The sequence below is a fragment of the Lycorma delicatula genome, chromosome 8 (genome assembly GCF_047948215.1).
Source record: "Lycorma delicatula isolate Av1 chromosome 8, ASM4794821v1, whole genome shotgun sequence".
In the NCBI taxonomy this organism is placed as follows: Eukaryota; Metazoa; Arthropoda; class Insecta; order Hemiptera; family Fulgoridae; genus Lycorma; species Lycorma delicatula.
In genome coordinates, this window is record NC_134462.1 from 21,915,018 (window position 1) to 21,931,465 (window position 16,448).

Genomic DNA, 16,448 nt, shown 5'->3' on the forward strand with positions numbered 1-16,448 from the left:
ACAGTGTATTTTTCTCTAAATTCTTATGTTTATTGTTCAAACATAATTAATAATTCGGAAGATTAATTAACAACAGAAAGAAATTGGGTTTTTTTACCATATCTTTCCTTAAAAGTTGTTATACTGATCTAAAGTAATAAAAAAAACAGCTTTTCAATAAACAACACCTGTTTTTTAATAATTAAAAAAAAATCAGAAACCTAACTTAAATAAATCATTTATTTATTTAATGAAGCACTGCTTTCGTATTTATTCTATGAATTTAAATGAAACAAGTTTATAATTTAGTAATATTTTAGGTTATAAAATTGATTTTTTTTTAGAAATAGAATTCTACTTTACATCCATATAGCATATTCTACCACCAACTCTACATACTAATCACAAATTAAGTAACACTAATGCAGAAAAATATTGTTGGCTGTTACATAAAACAGTGTATGTAAACAAAATTTTTAAAAATATGAGCAAATTGGTTGTCAAACTTTGATTGGTTGATATGCATGTTTGGTAAACAAAGATATGGATTCTTAGATTTCTTTTGTAAACTAATACCTAGCTCTGTACATCTCTGTGGAAGGTAGTAATTTATTTTTTTGAATTTATATAAGTAATAAGTTAGCACATGACAAAATAATAGAAGGTAAAAATGCTGCAACATGTTTATCCAGCAAATGCCAATTTCATACACTTTGCATGCATCTGAATATTACATAAAACACTAAGAAGTGGTACATAATTCACAAATACAAATATGAATATATTCACAAATACAATATATTCATAAAATATAACTGATATTTGTTGTTGTATTTCTTTCCTTCTTACCTGGCTGTTGCAATTAAAAGCTATCATTCATTTGTAATGTTAAAAATCAGCATTCATAATATTTTAGTTATAAAAAAAGATATATAAAAATTTTATAAGTTTCACTTGGATAGTAATAATTTATCATTCAAATTTCATTAACTGATAATTATAAATTTTAAGGGCCTTATAATTTGCACTAAATAGATCACATTATCTAAGTGTCTATTGATGGTTTTACCTTGTTGTTTCATTTCTTCTTTTCTATTAGAGTTTGTTGAAATACAAATTTTCCTTGTTCATTTTTCTTCCTAATAAACTCGTTTTAGTTAGTAAACAGTATTATAATTTTTTTTCAGGTATTTTTACTCAAAAGTTTATAATTATATTTGATATTTTGTTAAATGAATTTTTATCATTTTTATTTGCCATGACATTTAGTGAAAAAAATTAATAAGACAGTACTATTTTTCTTAAAAGCTATCCAGTGTGTTTGTTTATGTAATAAGAAATACTACAGAGTGTATCATTGTTGTAGAATACAAAAGTATAAGCTTACTCAGTCCACTTATTACCAGAGTTAGTCGAAACAGTTATATTTATAGCATTATCATGTGCTCATCTTTTATTAAGTGAAAATGTTGTATAATTACTGCCACAGTTGTTAAACACTAAGGTAGTTCAGTTTTGGCTGCCTTAACATTAACAGGTTCTTCTGATTTCCATTTTCAATTAAAAAAAAAAGCAGCAGTCAATGAAACATCTTTTGTGAGCAGAAGGTGCAACATTTGCTGAAATGAATCAAATTCTTATCACAATAAGGGAACAGTGTTTTGCAGTAACAGACTGTCTATACAATGGATTGAAAAATTCAGAAGTGGTCTCACTAATGAGTGTTTTTATTTATATGAAGAAGAATCGATATGACCATCCACTGCCACCAGTAGTGACATCATCGATTATTTACATCATAATAAATTAGTCACAGTTCTGCACATGAAATCCATCATAAACTTGGCTTTAATAAAGCTTATAAAAGTTGAATACTAAAACAACTCGCAGTATTCTACAAACAATCACTGGTGATGAAACATGTATCAACTATTATAAGTCAGGTAGTAAATGGCAGAGTACAGAATAGAAACACCCACCAAAAAAATGTTCAGAAACTCACCATATCAGCAGGAAAATTTATACGTGCAGTTTCTTGGGACTCAAATGGTTCAGTACTGTAGCATAGTTAGAAGGGGACACAACAGTTATATTTAGTAGTTTTTATAGCGAGATGCCAAAATGTATTGTGTGTATGACATTGTTCATCCACATTATTGCTAGCATTGTTGAAACCCTCCAGAAAATGAAGTTTGCTTCCATATAATACTGTTCTCACCCCTTTAGATTTCCTCTTACTCGGTCCACTTAAAGAAACATTTAGAGGCTATCAGTTCACCTCAGAATAAGAACTGTTCTGTCAGAGACTTTTTTTTTGAAAGCATAAAAAAGCTTGTGTCCATGAATGGAACAAGTGTATTGAAACACAAGGATACTATGTTAAAAAATGATATTATAAGTACTCAAATTCATTTACATAAATTTATAGTTATAACATCGCATATAATTTTAACTGCACCCCATATTGTACTGAAGTAGTTTCATTACAACAGAATAGTTATTACACAGAATACAATATTTCTTTGTAGTCATTTTAAGTGATACTAGTACTGCTCATTTACACTGTAGTTCTAACTGAAGTTATTGCTGGCATTTATTTTTTTTTTTTTTTTTGTATCATATAAGGACGTATTTAGTGAGTGCAGTTAAATTATGTATTAAATTTGAATTGTATCTGTGCATTTTTTGTTTAACATGTTAAACACCTGGTTAATTTGATGAAGTATAGATTTGCAGTGTTGTTTTATAAGTTGTTTTGCAGTGTTGTATATTAATCTTTGTTTTTATCAACTAAAAATTGAATAACAATAAATATTCAAAATTTTATCACTATAGTCCATGAAGTATATTTTTACTCTGTCCAAATAGTGGTACAATAGTATAGTTAGCAAACATACATCAGTTTCTGGTTATTGAAACAATGTGTAAGTAGTAAGCTATTAGAATTATTGTATATTATGTTATGCATAAGGTCAAGAAGTAGTGCTTAAGTAAAGAAATAAATAAAGATTGAAAAGATTTATATTGGGTGTCCTAAATGTAACTGTGCACCTAAACAAAAGCAGAATCTCAATCAATAAAATACAATTTAACTTGTGTTTGATATTGTCAGCAGTGAAATTAACAGCTGATTTCCATATTGCATTGTTGACAGTGTTTTTTTTTTTTTTATTAACTATGACAATGGTTGCAATTTTTTTTTTTATGAGAACATAGACTACATAAAGGAAATGTTCCATTAAAGATTTCCAGACTTCAGTGCCCCACATCGCAATGCTGTTCAAATCTTGATTGATAAATTCCTTGAAACTGGACCTGTCAAAGACACATCCAAGGCAAGAAGGCCTATCCTAACATAGAAAAAGTTGGATGATATTTCTAATTGTACAGCTCAAAGTCCAATAAACTCTTTATCAGAAAATTGGCACAACAGAGATAAATCTCAAGGTGTAGAATGCACTGAGCACCCACTAAACATTAAAAATTATATCCAAATTACATGCAAAATAACTGCTGTGCATCAGTTACACAATATTGATTTTCTTAAATGTGTTAGATATTGTCAGTAGTTTTTTGATTTTATATTAATGAAAAAGGAGCAGATTGGAGATTTTCCTTTCTCAATATAACATTTTTTCACATGAAATGTGTTTTATTAGGCCTTGTCAACAATAGTACAGTCAGGTGTGGTCTGCGAGTAATCTTCATGAAATCTTGGAATGAGCGTTAAATGACAAAAAAAACCTGTGTTTTGTGTGCTATATCTTAAAAGCAGATAATTATTCATTTTTTCCCAAATATAGTAAGCTTAGAATATTATCAAATGGAATCATTTATCCTTTCATCAGCTAACTAAATTAAGAAGGCCCTTTTTTAAATGAGAAGGAACTGGAGCAATGACACACACCAACAATGTTTCATTAAATTTCTTGCGTGAAGTTTTACCTTCGGCTCATTTCAGAGCCTATTTGGTTACCAACTTCCCCAGACCTTACATATACATTTTTTTATTTATGATGAGAGATGAAAGGATTTCTGTACAAGAACAAGTTTCATATCTTGGATGAACTGAAAAATAGTATTATTGAATTTGTAAATGCAGTTACTCCTGTGGTGCTTCAGTATGTATTTTCAAGTATGTTGAAACATGGTCAGGCATAACTGGAAACAGAATGGCATATTGAACATCTCTGTAAATAAAATTTATTGTGTAAGTAGTACTCCTGTTTGTATCATTTTTATTTGATTATAATAAATTAAATGTTTGTGAACATGAACTTATTTCTGTTGCTTTAAAAATAATTTTAGGTCAGCCTGTTACCCAAAGGAACTATTTTAAAAAAGAAATCTTGCTAAATGTTATATTAATTATTTTGCTAAAATAAAAGTTTTGACTGTTTTTAAGTTTTTTTTCTTTCATAATTTAGAAATACTCAAATAATACCAAGAGTAGTTGGTTCAAGGTCTGCCATAACAGTTTTACTACCAGTACCTGATGCTGTTCATTCTTTACTTCCATTATCAACGCCTTCTGCTCTATCATTTCATGTTACTCCGGTATTTTTTAATGTTGGTATTAATGAAATGGCAACTTTAGCTGAAAGTCTTTGTGACACACGTCCTCAAGAAAGGAGTAATGTTGATAATTTTGATAGAGTTAATCAGTATTTTCACCGCTTCCGCAAGCTTAATATTCCTACTGAAAAAAGAGGTAATAATTATTTTAATCAGTTATAAATTGGGTAGAAATAAAATTTATATTTTCTTAGGATATTATTTTTGTTTTTAGACTTAAGTGTTGTTTACATAACAAATTCATTATAATTCAAATTAATACTGAACATTTCAAATTTTAATCATCACTTCCACATATTTACTTTCTTATATATTTCCTTTGGAAATATATAAGAAAGAATTTTGATATTATAGAAAATTTTAATGAAATATATATTGAATTGGCTCAAAAGTTTTGGATTTTTTACTTCACAGCATGCTAGCAAACATTGATTTTGGTTAAAATTTATGAACTGGCTAATTTTAAAAAATTAGATAAAGCCATCAAATTTTGAAATGATCATTTTGAACATGGTTATAGAATCGTTTGCCTTTGGATATCACTAAGATTTTGGCAGAATTGAATGCAAGTACATTTTACAATGCATTCTGTTGTTATGCACAAAATAAAAAAATGTGATATCCCCTGTTACACAAGTATACATAATAGCTACTGATCAACAACTAAGCTGCTGTATGAGGTTACAAAAAGTTATTTACTCACATTATGTACTACTACTGCATTATATAAAGTTTTATCACTTATATTAAAATACTTTTTAAGAAAAAAGTATGGTACTTTTTGAATAGGTATCGTACATATTACCACCATGTTGGTCTAGTGGTGAACACATCTTCCCAAATCAGCTGATTTGGAAGTCAAGAGTTTCAGTGTCCAAGTCCTAGTAAAGGCAGTTACTTTTATATGGATTTGAATACTGGATCGTGGATACTGATGTTCTTTGGTGGTTGGATTTGAATTAACCACACATCTCAGGAATGGTCAAACTGAGACTGTATAAGACTATACTTCACTTACACTCATACACATCATCCTCTCAAGTAATACCTAAATGGTAATTCCCAGAGGCTAAACAGGAAAAAGAAGATATCATACATGTATCTGCAGTATATACTGTTTACCAGTTTGCAGTAAAGTTAACTTATTTTACAGTTAATATTATTTATTACCATTAGTTTAATTATTATTGGCAAAAAAGGGTAAACATCATATTTTTAATAATTTTTTGAATTGTCAGTTTTTTAAATCTTTAATTTTATACTTTATTTACACATTCATTCAGTCTATTTCCTACTTATACATCTGCCCTGTTTATTTTCTTTCTCTTTCATTTATCTCTTCGGCTTTCTTCAATATACTGCTATTTCCATTTCATTCATCCAAGTTTAGTTGTATAATAAAAAAAATATAATTTATTGATTAGTTTATCTTATTTTGTTTTATATTTCAACTTTTCAGGACCGATAAGTGCGCCACAAACACCATCTTTGTCAGAATTAATTGATCAGTTAAAGGTTGTTGTAAATACTCATAAAAGTAAAAATGTTGAAATTTTACATTTGTCTTCACGAATCTGCAGAAGAATGAAAGGTAGATAGATTTTATTTTCTTATTTTATTAAATGAGAATGTATTGATTGACATGAACTAGAGATGTGATAACAATTGTGATGAGTATTGTGGTGATTTTTTTCTATGTTTACTGAAATTAATAAATGCAATGAATGAATATATGTGTATTTTAGAATGAGCAGGTTTCAAGCTTCATAAACATAGTGTTTCATGAGAAACAGGTGTCCTATGCTTTTCTATCTAAAATCCATTTTTTCACATCAATCTATTATCTGTATTATTCTATTAATTCAATACATTTGTGGTAAGACTCAGAACCCAGCTTATCAAATCAGAACATGTTCTTGGAAAAGAGTTTCCCTAGCAATATAACTTTACCTCTCCTCCAAAATTCAAGAATATGTCCTTAAAGTAGCTGGAAGATGTCCTAGTAGGATATCCTAATATGTTCCTTGTTGATCTGGTGGTGAACTTGTCATTGCAAATCAGTTGATTTTGAAGTTGAGAGTTCTAAGGTTCAGTTCCTAGTTAAGGCAGTTACTTTTATATGGATTTGAATATTAGATCATGGATACCAGTGTTCTTTGGTGGTTGGGTTTCAGTTAACTACACATCTCAGGAGTGGTCGACGTAAGACTCTACAAGACTACACTTCATTTACATTCATACATTTCATCCTATGAAGTAATACCTTACAGTGGTTTCAGAGGCTAAACAGAAAAAGAAAAGTATGTTCCATGACAAATCCCATGATATTGTAAAACCATGCCTATGATAATAAAAATAATCATTCTGCTTATATCCGTGGCACTACACTTCATTTACATTCATACATTTCATCCTCTGAAGTAATACCTTACTGTGGTTTCAGAGGCTAAACAGAAAAAGAAAAGTATGTTCCATGACAAATCCCATGATATTGTAAAACCATGCCTATGATAATAAAAATAATCATTCTGCTTATATCCATGGCAGGGAGATTAAGAGATATACCTATAGAACTTCCTATTGTATATTCTTGAGATTTGATGTTTATAATTCCTAGGATATGATAAATATAGAGTAATTTTATTAGAAATTTCTCATTTTTTTATAATTTTGTTTTTGTACAAAACCTACGCAATGTTCGAGAAAAATAAGTATTCATAAGAATCAAAAAAAGGATGTATTAGTAAAGTTAGTAAAAATAAATTTAAAAAAGAATTTAATTTACTAAAAAATGTTTGGCCAATAAAGCAATTGGTAGAGGAGAGCTGGAAATTAAAACATCAAAGATTAAATTATTATCATTTTGTTAATACATAATTTCCCAAACTCATTTAACCAAAATATGAAATTTATTGATTAAAAAGGTTTACAGATCTTTTGCAAATCACCCTGTTACTGTAGCATATTATTTAACATTTATCCTATATTTTTTGTTGTTTTTCAAAAGAATTACAAATACTCAGCTAGGAGCTTTCTATTTTTCCTGAAATTTGTAGAATGTTACGTAAATATTCCTTTTATTCAAGGGGAATTAAGATATCAGTGGGACATATCCTGGAGTATCAGTTTTAAATATCCTGTGCTATTTCATGATACTCCTGAATATCCTGCTTATCCCAGTTTACATATAGTCATTAGCGAAAAATTGTAGTATCCCAAGGTACTCATCCTGGTTGTCCTGTTTCCCAGAATAACAAGTTTGTCCCAGATGTGAACACCATGTACTGTATAGGGTATAGTGTGAGAAGAAGTAGTAGAGTACCTGTAAAATTTATCGAACAAAGAGATATTATGGAGTTCTATGTAAGTAAATTATAAAATATTTTTGTAATCAAGTCATTTTTTAAATTTGTTTTACAAATGTAATTGTTGCATTATTTGGTTAAAAAGGGAATGAAAATAAGATTTCAAAAAATCTTCATTTAAAACCACTTATATCAATAGCATCAATTATATCATTATATATTCATTATATCAATAGCACTTATATCAGTGCTTTCATTTGTATCTTCAGCTTCATTATAGAATTTATGCACACTTTTCAAACTTTTGTTGATTATCTCAACAAAAAAAAAATGAATATATGTAAAATAGGCCTTTGATTAATGAATTACTGTGGTAAATTAGTGTTTTACTGATCTTTTCATCATGATGTAAAAAGTTCTTTTCTGGCTTCAAAAATAGTGATGTATTGTTATTAGGAAGTAAAATAAAATTTAGGTAAAAAATTCTTTATTTTTGTTTAATCAGTTTATTGGTTACAGATTATGAAGTTTAAGTGTTATATATTTTTACGATTCATTTAAATATTATTATAACTCAATATAAACTATACTTTAACAATACAATATAAACAAAACATTTTATTTAAGGTCTACGATTTACAAGCTGTAAAAGTGCAAAAGATAGAACGGGAATGTCGGTCACTTTAGAACAATGCAGTATTCTCCGTTCAGAATATGACCTAGCAGAACATGAATTTCAAAGAGCACTTGATTGTATGAGAAGGTATGTTTTAAACATTTTTTGAATTTTGAGGAATTTATTACATTCATATCTATTATGTTTAAGAATTTATGATTTTTATGAAACTTGAGAGTTTTTATAAGCTGAACTTTAAATTTAATGAAAAAATGTTTCAGGCTAGTCTTTTCTAATAAAAATACCAGAATAATTTTTGTCTGTCTGCATTTTTCTGAATTTTTTTAAATGTGTAAGGTTTAAAAGTCTTGATTTTTAATTTTTTTATATTATATTGGATTATTGAAAAAAATTCTTTGAGTTGCATCCTAGAAATTGAAGGATCTGAAGCTAGTATAAAATATAATTGTCATTTATTTGTGGCTAATTGTAATAAAGACCACTTAAAATTTATGTCAGGAGTATTGCTTTAAGTTTCTCAGAGCAATAAAAGGAAAAACTAGCAGAGATAATTAAGAACCATACCATAGTGTTCTGGAGCAAGTGATGTGTGGAGGAAAATTGAGAATTCAATTTAGTGCCTGGGTCAATCCATTTGAAGTGTCCCAAAAAAACATAAGCTGGTGACCAATTCAAAAAAAAATTGAAACTTACCCACTTGTTTCCTACATGTTTCAGGACTTTGAAACTATTTTTTTTTTTTTTTTATTTAAGCAGTTTAACTATGGTGGCCATTTTTGTTATGGTATGTACACCTATTTTTATGATTGTAAAGATTTACAGAAAAAATCATAACTAAAACAATAACAATAAGAATAACAATTGTCCCTGGAAGCATGAAACAAAAAATAATTTATTCATATTTTCTCAGGGTAAAAGATTGCTCCAGTGGTTTATTTACCTACATCTCTTCTTTCTATGAGAAAATTACCAATAATTTTGAACATGAAAAATGGTGAAATTTCACTTTTGATAATTTTTTTCAAGAGGCAGGATGACATACACAGTTTGAATTATTTTTTTATATGTAGGTATTTGTTAGTAGTTTTACCATAAATAATATTAATGGTAATATACTTCTCACCTAAATTTTTATGAAGTTTTGATAACTAATTTTTTTTTTAAACTCAAATTTTGGCTTCAAATAACTCTGATGGGGCTGGCAATAAAAATCTTAAATTTGCCCAACTTGCAGTGATTTTATAAAATAAAATAAAAAACTTTTAAAAGAGCAAAAATTTGACACAATAAAGGAAATTTAAGCATAATCATAGGCGGTGACTGAATTCACTCACCAAAATATACTTTAAGGGTGTATTCCATTTGTGACAGAAGTGCTGGAATTGGTGTTTGAGCTCTCAAGGAGCTGCTTTAAGGTGACTGTGGTGAATAAGATTCAGGTATGATTGATTGTATTTAGAGTTATATTTTGGGAACTTTCAGGTAGCTATTGTTTCATGATTTCTCTATTTTTATTATTTTATTTGTTTGTTTTTCAGTGAGGGATGTAGAAGAGAAAATACATACAAGAATACTGGTGCAAGGAAATATGCATTTAATAGTCTTCAATTATTAACGCTGCCAAAATTATATAGACCACCAGCTGGTACTTATGGTTCTGCACAAACATAGTGTGCCAATTGTCATATAATGTGTGTACTGTATGTAAATAATCTGCTCAACTTAAAACTTCCTTTTGTATTATTTGTAAATATTTACATATTCATATACATATACATATACATACATATTCATATAAATATATTTATTTATAAATGTTGTATAATTTTAACAACTATTTTAACCCTATTACTGTTATATTGTATTAAAGGAACTAGTTTTCTTTTTATAATAAGTATATAATTTTATTGTAAAATGTTCATAGAATTATAATTATTTTAATAGCTTTAATGGGAGATAAATATTGTAGTAAAGTAATGACTATAAATGCATGATGTGATGAAAGTTGTTATATTTAAATTTTTCCTTTTTTTATTTGTTATTGTTAACTTTTTTTTACATTCCATTTTAGAATATTTGTTCTGTATCTCAAATTTTGATTAGAGTTTGATAACTTTATTATTTTTCTTAGCTTACTTTATATGTTATAAATTATTTTCTTAATGATATAAGTTTGATTACAGTTTTTTCAAGACCAGTGGATTCATTGGACAAAAAGTTTGCATTACAATATTAGAAATTAAAAAAATTAAAAAACATTTTATGACAAAATTAAAAAACAATTAATTGTCAGATTATCTAATGTTTCTAATATTGTACTCATTTAAAAATATTCTAACTGCTTGTTAAGAATTATTGCTTAAAAATTAAGGTTTATTTCTTTCATTGCTTCAGTAACATATGTTGTAAATCAATCATTGCTTTATGTCATTGAAGTTTTTGCTTTAGCCCTCTGCAAAATGTAATGGTCATCAATGAACTGGTCATCAACGTCTGATTACAGTCAAATCATTTTGGTTTACTAATACTGTTATATAACTATGTAATTCTTAGGTTCACATTCAGATTGTGTCTTTATAGATATTACTTAATGAATGTCTGTATATGAACCAGTTCCTTGTCAAAAGATTATTTTTATTGGCAAATTGTTATATCTGTCATTATATAACAATTTTAGCATTTAACAATTATAGCATTTTTATTGCTATAATTTTTATAATATTTTGATTCTGTTCTCCCCATTTCAAGCTGATTCTTTGTATACCACAAAAAACCAGATTTTTTTATACATTTAAAAATCTGATATTTTAACAAAACATTAATGTAGAATCATTTTAGCTTTATAGAATAGTTATTATTTTGTTATAAATAGTCATCAACTCCAGTTGACTGGAAAATATGAATTAACATTATTTATTACTAAAAAGTGACAATTCAGGCATAAACTGAAGGTAATTATTCTTTAACTTTAGTTTACATCTGTAGCAATTATATTATATATTTCAACTTAGTTTTATAAAATTCAGATTATTTTTTTTTTAATTGTTTTCTGAAGATAAAATCATATCTTATGGTCATGAAATTACTGTAGTTAAATCTTTTAATTTTAAAAAAAAAAAGCTAATTTATTGTTATTTAATATATGTTTATAAGATTTAATAATTTAATTAAATTAATGAAAATGTTAATTGATATACAATTAATAATTACAGTAGATGCAAGTTAAGTGTATTATTATTCATAAGTAGCACATAAATAAAAAGAAAAGTTGAATCAGCATTATTTATGGAATAGTTTTAAATTAAATAGAAATAAATTAAATTACATTGAATCATTTCAATTTATTGAAATTTTGAAAGCAGTTAAATATGTCATGGGTGTATAATGCCATATAAAAAAGCCATTGTGTTAGTAGTAATTAAAAGGAAGTGTATATATAATAAAGTTTGCAGTATTGTAGATATTCATCTATACAAAAATAGTGTGAAGAAAGTGTTGTAAAAGATTGCATTCCTTCTTTCAGTTCAGTTTCATTAAATAATTTTATGTATGATGTGGTATTCATTCATTGTGTATTCATATAAATATTGTATGTTGTTTGATTTGAAGTTCTTGTTGCCTTTAAAGTTGGCTATTTATAATGACTTCAGAATGCATACCATTTAATTATCTACATGGAATCTGAATACATTTTAACTCAAATACATCATATCTTATTTGTTCATAACAAATTGTTATATGTAATATGTTAATATTTTGTTTATAGATGACCAATAAAAAATGATATTCATAACTGTCTTCGATTAGTGTCCCAGATATCAAAGGAAGGTGTGCCTTGAAAAATTTATATTTTCTTTTTAAACCTCTTTTGTTGTTGTATTAACAGGTGCCCTATAATTTTATGTGCTTCTGCCAATGAAATGGCTTGTCTGTTTAATCTATTATGCCACGTTCTTATAGATAATTTGATTTCTGTAAAATGGAATCACCATTTTTATATTTTTTATTTTTATATATGACTTTTAACTGTTTTGTGTTAGTTTTTAAATCCTTGAGCACCATATTTAATGATGATTGCAACTTAGCCTGATTTGCGTATCATGATTCATTTATATTGTAGGTAATAATCAGATCCTATTTGATTGCTGACAGTGGGAAATAATTGAGTCTTCCTTTAAAATAAACCAATAAATCTGTAAGGGCCACTTAAAGATGTAAGTGTACCATATTATTTTAAGCCTTATTTAGCTGTATGTTAGTATAGTGTAAATGGTAGAAACGTTTTATCCTTCTGAAAAATGTAAGCATTAAAATCCTGTTTACATTTTTTAGAAATAATATTAGTGTTTATATATTGTATGTATATAATGAAAGACAAAAAAAGTTCTGAAAACTAAATTTTTTTTAAGTCCCTGTTTTAATCATGGGAACCTCAGCTGTTGAACTAACTGTTCAATTGGCTACATATTGCTAAACTGTAGAAAGAAATATACATTAAATTTATATAGCTTATTTGTGTTGTGTTAACTAATGTTAAATTTTTTCATTTGGTGTTGAAAATTATGGTGGGTTTAATTTTGATACAGGTGACAGAACAAAGATCCAATAAATTTTATTTAAACATTTTTCCTATAAATCTTTCTGTATAAAAAGTACATCTTGTAAAAGAGTATCAGAGGCAAAGATATATTCTAGTTATATGAAGCCTAATTAATTCTGTACCTTCCATTGAGGATCTGACTGAATGGTATGTATGTATATATATATATAAACAACCTTACCACCAAACACAGTTCACAATTACATAAAAAAACAAAACAGAAATAAAAACTTAAAAATTTAGGAAACATAAACCCTAACAACCACAAAACTTGAACAACACAACTTCAGTCTTTTTTAGATTTTTCTATACGGTGTTTGGTGGTTAGGTTGTTATTTTTTGAGGTTGATTGGCATAGTGGTCAGTATATTGATGAATTATTTGAATTATTTGAAAATTACATATATATTTTACTGAAATTAATATTTTTAAAATTTGTATTATTTCTCTGTATTGTTAAATTATATTTAAATTTTATTAAATAAACCACCTAGTACAGAATATTGAGATAAGATCTGTCTTATCTCAATATTCTTTTCTAGATGGTTTATTTAATAGAATTTAAATAAATAAATAATATATATATATATATATATATAGAATGTTCCTTGTACCACACAATTCTGGGGTTGAGCATCACAATATACCCCTTTCCCTGTCCATAGGATTTTTTATTAGAAATCCATTCAATCTACGTTAAAGATGTAGACTGTTTAATAATGCTTCTTTAGATTTCAACTTCTTTAAATTTATGTTGAAATGTATGATCTTTGTGCAATATTCTTTTAATTGTAGAGACTTTATTTTCTATCCAGTGAATACACAAATAGCCCATCCTGGAATGAGGTGTTTATTGGATAAAGCCTCCTAATTATAACCAGTATAAGACAGTAGCTAATTCTGAGCACTTTGAAATAAATAATTGTGCATCAAACATAAAAAGTGTTTGGTTTGGCATCAAACTATTTTCTGAAAATTTTAAGTCTGGTATAAGCTGTTAGTTATTTTTTGCTCTTTGTACTAATATCTTCTTCATTATTTATTTTTAATTCTGTCTTTTAGGTGATGTAATATTAAGCTTTCTATAACTCCCATATATAAACATCCTAACATAAGATACCAGTTTCTCCTGAAAAAGACAAAGCTATTTGCTAGAATTACAAACATTCCATGCCAAGCTTTACAGGGAAGTGAGGAAATAGGAATAGTTTCCTGTTGCCTTTGTTATTGAAACAAATATGCTGTCAGACATCAGCATTGCCAATCCTGTTGAAATGCATTCCTATGTAAGACATCATAAAGGAGTGGCTGTAATGAACATTGTTATTCTCTGAGAAAGAAAATCTTGAATAGGGTTACTTGTAGCCAAAGTACTTTATATATGTTGTAATCATAAGAAATGGTGGGGATAGACAGAGTAAAGCAAACAATTTATATACTCATTTTGAGGAAAAAAATAAAAATAAATTTTGAGAGCATGAAATATAATTTCTAATCGGTTCAGGAATTATTTATCCTCAAGTTTAAAAAATATCTGCAGTAATTAATAATCTCATTTTCTACTAAATTATAAGCAGATTGTACAGTTTTGGTTCAGTATTTCTATGATTTCCTTCTGTGCATGTACCGCAGTTCATCAGTATTTTTTGTATCATCATTATCATATATTTCTTATATTAATTTATATTTAATAGATCAACCATAGAGAATAATTGAAATAGGATGACTTACCTTATTTCATTACATAAGCAGAAGCACTTCCACAAACTTAATTCCCATCATCAGCTGCATTATATTTATATACACATACTTCAGAAAACATCATAAACTCGCAATATATAATATCATATCACTTATTCATTTATATCTTATATTAAAATTTTTTAAACTAATTAAATTTTATTAAAAATTTTTTAATTAAATTTTAATTTACTTTATCGTACTTTTAAAGCTTATACAAAAGTTAAAAAGATGTTTAGTTATAATTAAAACGTGATGTAAAATATAAAAAATTGTTTTAAAAATTTTAAAGATCGATTAATTAAAATTAAGTTAAAAAAATAAAATGTAAAAATCTTTACATATGTGAACATACAATATAAACAAATAAATTAAAATTAAAATAAAGATAAAAATTAAAAAATGTAGTGGTACAGAGAGTATGGTTATTAAAAGAATTGTTTTTAAAAAGAACAATTTTTTATATATTTTATTAATCTGTTCTCACTACTACATCTGCTCATAAATTTCCTTTGCTTTAAAACATAACATTTCTGAAGAAAGGTTTTTTAGTTGAATTTTTAGTCAATTTTTCTTTCTGTACATTTTAGCATCTATACTATACAATGTTGGAATCATTCTGAAGTTTTTTATGTTAATGAATTATGTAAGTATTCACCCTGTAAATCTATGCCCATCTTACATTTTATTTTGAGGAGATTATATAATTAATATTATTTTTATGTAAATTGTAATCTTGTAGCTTTGAGAAAAAATGTGTATATTTAAATGAAGAATTGTTTGAAAAATGAAATTTTAATTACTCTACAAATCATAAAAATTATCAAATGTGTCTCGTATTAATATAAAATTCTGTAAACTAAAACCAAAGTATTTAGTTTTTATAGAGCATTTCTCTTGGATATTAATATTAAATAATTCTGATTTACACATATAAATGTGTCAATGTTTAAATTTTTTTAAATGTTGTATTCATTATCACTGAAAATTAGTTAAAATATTTTATAAGATTAGACAATATTACTTTTAAGGGCCAAATCTTAAAAAATGTACTTATTTAATTCTTTTTTACCAGTTAATTCACCACAAAGGCTTACAGAGAAGCTTGCATGTGGGAATGTGAAAATGGAGATTTCTAGCAAATGAAAAATGCCAAGTCTGACCAGGAGCTCCATATGAAAGGCTGAAACACTACCACCCTGCAGTGTAGAGTGTGTAATATTAATTATGAAAATGTTCCCTAACAAATTATTATAGTTTCCGAATAAGAAAAATATATATTTCATTTTAAATTTGTTTCAATGATCTTAATATACCTTGAATAAATTAAAAATCTAGAGTTATAGAGAATTTCTAAATATCTTCTTTTTTAATATGATAAAACAGTCCAATTCTTTCCTAAGTTCTGACATGTGATTGATGCTTGACATGTTCTGAAATTTTCATAATCGTGAATTTAGACCATTTTAAAGAAATAAATAATGCATCTGAAAGAATTAAAATAGCACATGTTACATAATAATTTGCATTGAATACACATCTCTGTTCAAGAATCAATACACATCTTTATGGCTCAGAACCAGAGAAATATATCTGTAAGCCTTCAGCTTCT

At 26.9% G+C, this 16,448-nt stretch overlaps 1 protein-coding gene across 2 annotated transcripts in view; it reads left to right on the top strand.

Moving 5' to 3' along the window:
- LOC142329033 (inositol polyphosphate-4-phosphatase type I A) overlaps positions 1 to 11,480 on the top strand; it is a 125,305-nt gene extending 113,825 nt beyond the window's left edge. For both annotated transcript variants that reach the window (XM_075373288.1, XM_075373289.1), the window contains 4 exons: positions 4,407 to 4,690; positions 6,014 to 6,145; positions 8,487 to 8,622; positions 10,035 to 11,480. In XM_075373288.1, the coding sequence (XP_075229403.1) occupies positions 4,407 to 4,690; positions 6,014 to 6,145; positions 8,487 to 8,622; positions 10,035 to 10,167 (685 nt within the window). In that variant the 3' untranslated portion in view covers positions 10,168 to 11,480. The remainder of the gene's footprint in view (positions 1 to 4,406; positions 4,691 to 6,013; positions 6,146 to 8,486; positions 8,623 to 10,034) is intronic.
- Positions 11,481 to 16,448: the final 4,968 nt, after the last annotated feature.